Source organism: Galeopterus variegatus, unplaced genomic scaffold, assembly GCF_000696425.1.
Source record: "Galeopterus variegatus unplaced genomic scaffold, G_variegatus-3.0.2 Scaffold2529, whole genome shotgun sequence".
NCBI classification, from domain to species: Eukaryota; Metazoa; Chordata; class Mammalia; order Dermoptera; family Cynocephalidae; genus Galeopterus; species Galeopterus variegatus.
In genome coordinates this window covers 303916-305918 of record NW_007728640.1, presented here as the reverse complement: position 1 = coordinate 305918, position 2003 = coordinate 303916, and the positions used below count along the sequence as shown (strand labels likewise).

At 36.6% G+C, this 2003-nt stretch overlaps 1 protein-coding gene across 1 annotated transcript in view; it reads left to right on the top strand.

Annotated features, from left to right (window-relative positions):
• The window catches only part of ANXA7 (annexin A7), a 22106-nt gene that overhangs the window by 2310 nt on the left and 17793 nt on the right, over positions 1–2003 (top strand). Inside the window, exons 2-3 of the mRNA XM_008582192.1 lie at positions 71–275; positions 1257–1367. Of these exons, the coding sequence (XP_008580414.1) occupies positions 71–275; positions 1257–1367 (316 nt within the window). The remainder of the gene's footprint in view (positions 1–70; positions 276–1256; positions 1368–2003) is intronic.

Here is a 2003-nt window from a genome sequence, read left to right as displayed (position 1 = left end):
TTTTTTTTTTTTTTCAGTGGGTCATATTTCTCTATGATCACATTCACTTGAAAATTTTTCAATTTTTCAGCCTGCAGGTCAGGAATCATCTTTTCCCCCTGCAGGTCAGTACCCTTATCCTAGTGGCTTTCCTCCAATGGGAGGAGGTGCCTATCCACAAACTCCAAGTAGTGGCTACCCAGGAATGGGAGGCTATCCTGCTCCTGGAGGTTATCCAGCCCCTGGAGGATATCCTGGTACCCCACAGCCAGGGGGAGCTCCATCCTATCCCGGAGGTGAGTTATGACTCATGGAGTTAGTCATGATTTAGGAATGCTGTAGCACTTTTTCACTTTCTCCTTTATCCTCTTCATTCTTGCTTGTTTTGTATGAGGCCAGAGTCACTCCTATCTAACCTTAGACAGTAAGGACCTAGCTGGCAAGATAGAAGGATAAAGGTTCTCAGGAGATGTGAAAGCTGGGAGCAGTCTCAAAAATTCCATTGTGAAGGGAATTGAAATAAATTTCATGGCAGTAAAAGACAAATGTGGGGGCTGGCCAGTTAGTTCAGTTTGTTAGAATGTGGTGCTAATAACACCAAGGTCTAGGGTTCAATCCCTGTACTAGCCAGCTGCCGGCCCGCCAAAGAGAGAGAGAGAGTGAGTGTGTGTGTGTGTGTGTGTGTGTAAAACACTTTGATTATAATCTTTTGTTTTGGCGGCTGACCAGTACAGAGATACTTGTAATCTAAGAACTGATTAAGACACTTCAGTTAGCACAACTGTGACCTTTAGGACAGCTTTATCCAAGTTAAAAAGAACTTAGCACTTTTGTAAGTTAACAAGGAAGGTGAATGAAGTAAAATTTTATTTTTATTTTTATTTTTATTGTACATAATTGTGGGATACAGTATGTTGTTTCAATACTTGCATAGGGTAGATAGCATATCCATCATCTAAACATTTATCTTTGTGGTGATTGCATTCAAGATCCTCTTTGCTACCTAGTTAGAAATATACAATATAACAGTATTAGCTATAGTCAGCCCAGAACACCAGAACTTATTTTTCCTATCTATCTGTAACTTTGTACCCAAGTAAGTTTTTAAATTTTTTAATGGGGAAGGAGTTGGTGAGAAGTTGAATTTAGACAAAAAGAGACTGCTGTTATAGCACTAATAGCATGTTTTTTTCGCTGTTAATAGTAGACATTTTTCTGAAGTTTTCTCTGCAGTCATGGAAACTGTCACTAGTTTATTTAACTGTTCCCTTCTCTAGTTCCTGCCGGCCAAGGATTTGGAGTCCCACCAGGTGGAGCAGGCTTTTCTGGCTATCCACAGCCACCTTCACAGTCTTATGGTGGTGGCCCAGCACAGGTCCCACTACCTGGTAAGTACCAGCTGTTCACAGAAAAACAATATCATGATATTTTGAATTTTTCAATTGCCATTGAGAGAACTTAGTTTATGTTTAGGATAATCTTCAGTAAATGTTTATTTCTAGAAATAATTTTAAATATATGGTTTTATGAAATACATTAATGGAAAAGCTTAATCAGTAAAATGAAGATAAGGACACACTTTCTCTATTAAAAAATCTATTAAAATCTATTAAAAAACCCTAAAGCCAAAAAAGTAAATCCTTTAGGAACTTCTCTGCCCATTCTTGTACTACAAACAAACCACCCCCAGAACTATATCCTGACAGCCATTCCAGATGGAATCAGAATTTAATGTAGTTCAAGTGTTAAAAAAAAAAAAAGCATTATTCATTAGGATTTTATGTAGAATGTGGAATATTAAAAAGGTTCTTATGACAAAATGTGGTTTTATATTCAGTCAATAATATTGTGTATGTTCTCATATGTTTCCATATTCATAGTGATCAATGCTGGGGTTTTTTTTAATCTCTTGAAGTGACCACATGACTTCCCTTTTTTTTTCTTTTTTTTAACATAACAGGATAAAATTTTTTTTGACAGTTTCTTTTACTGAAACATAATTGATTATACATATTTGTAGGGTA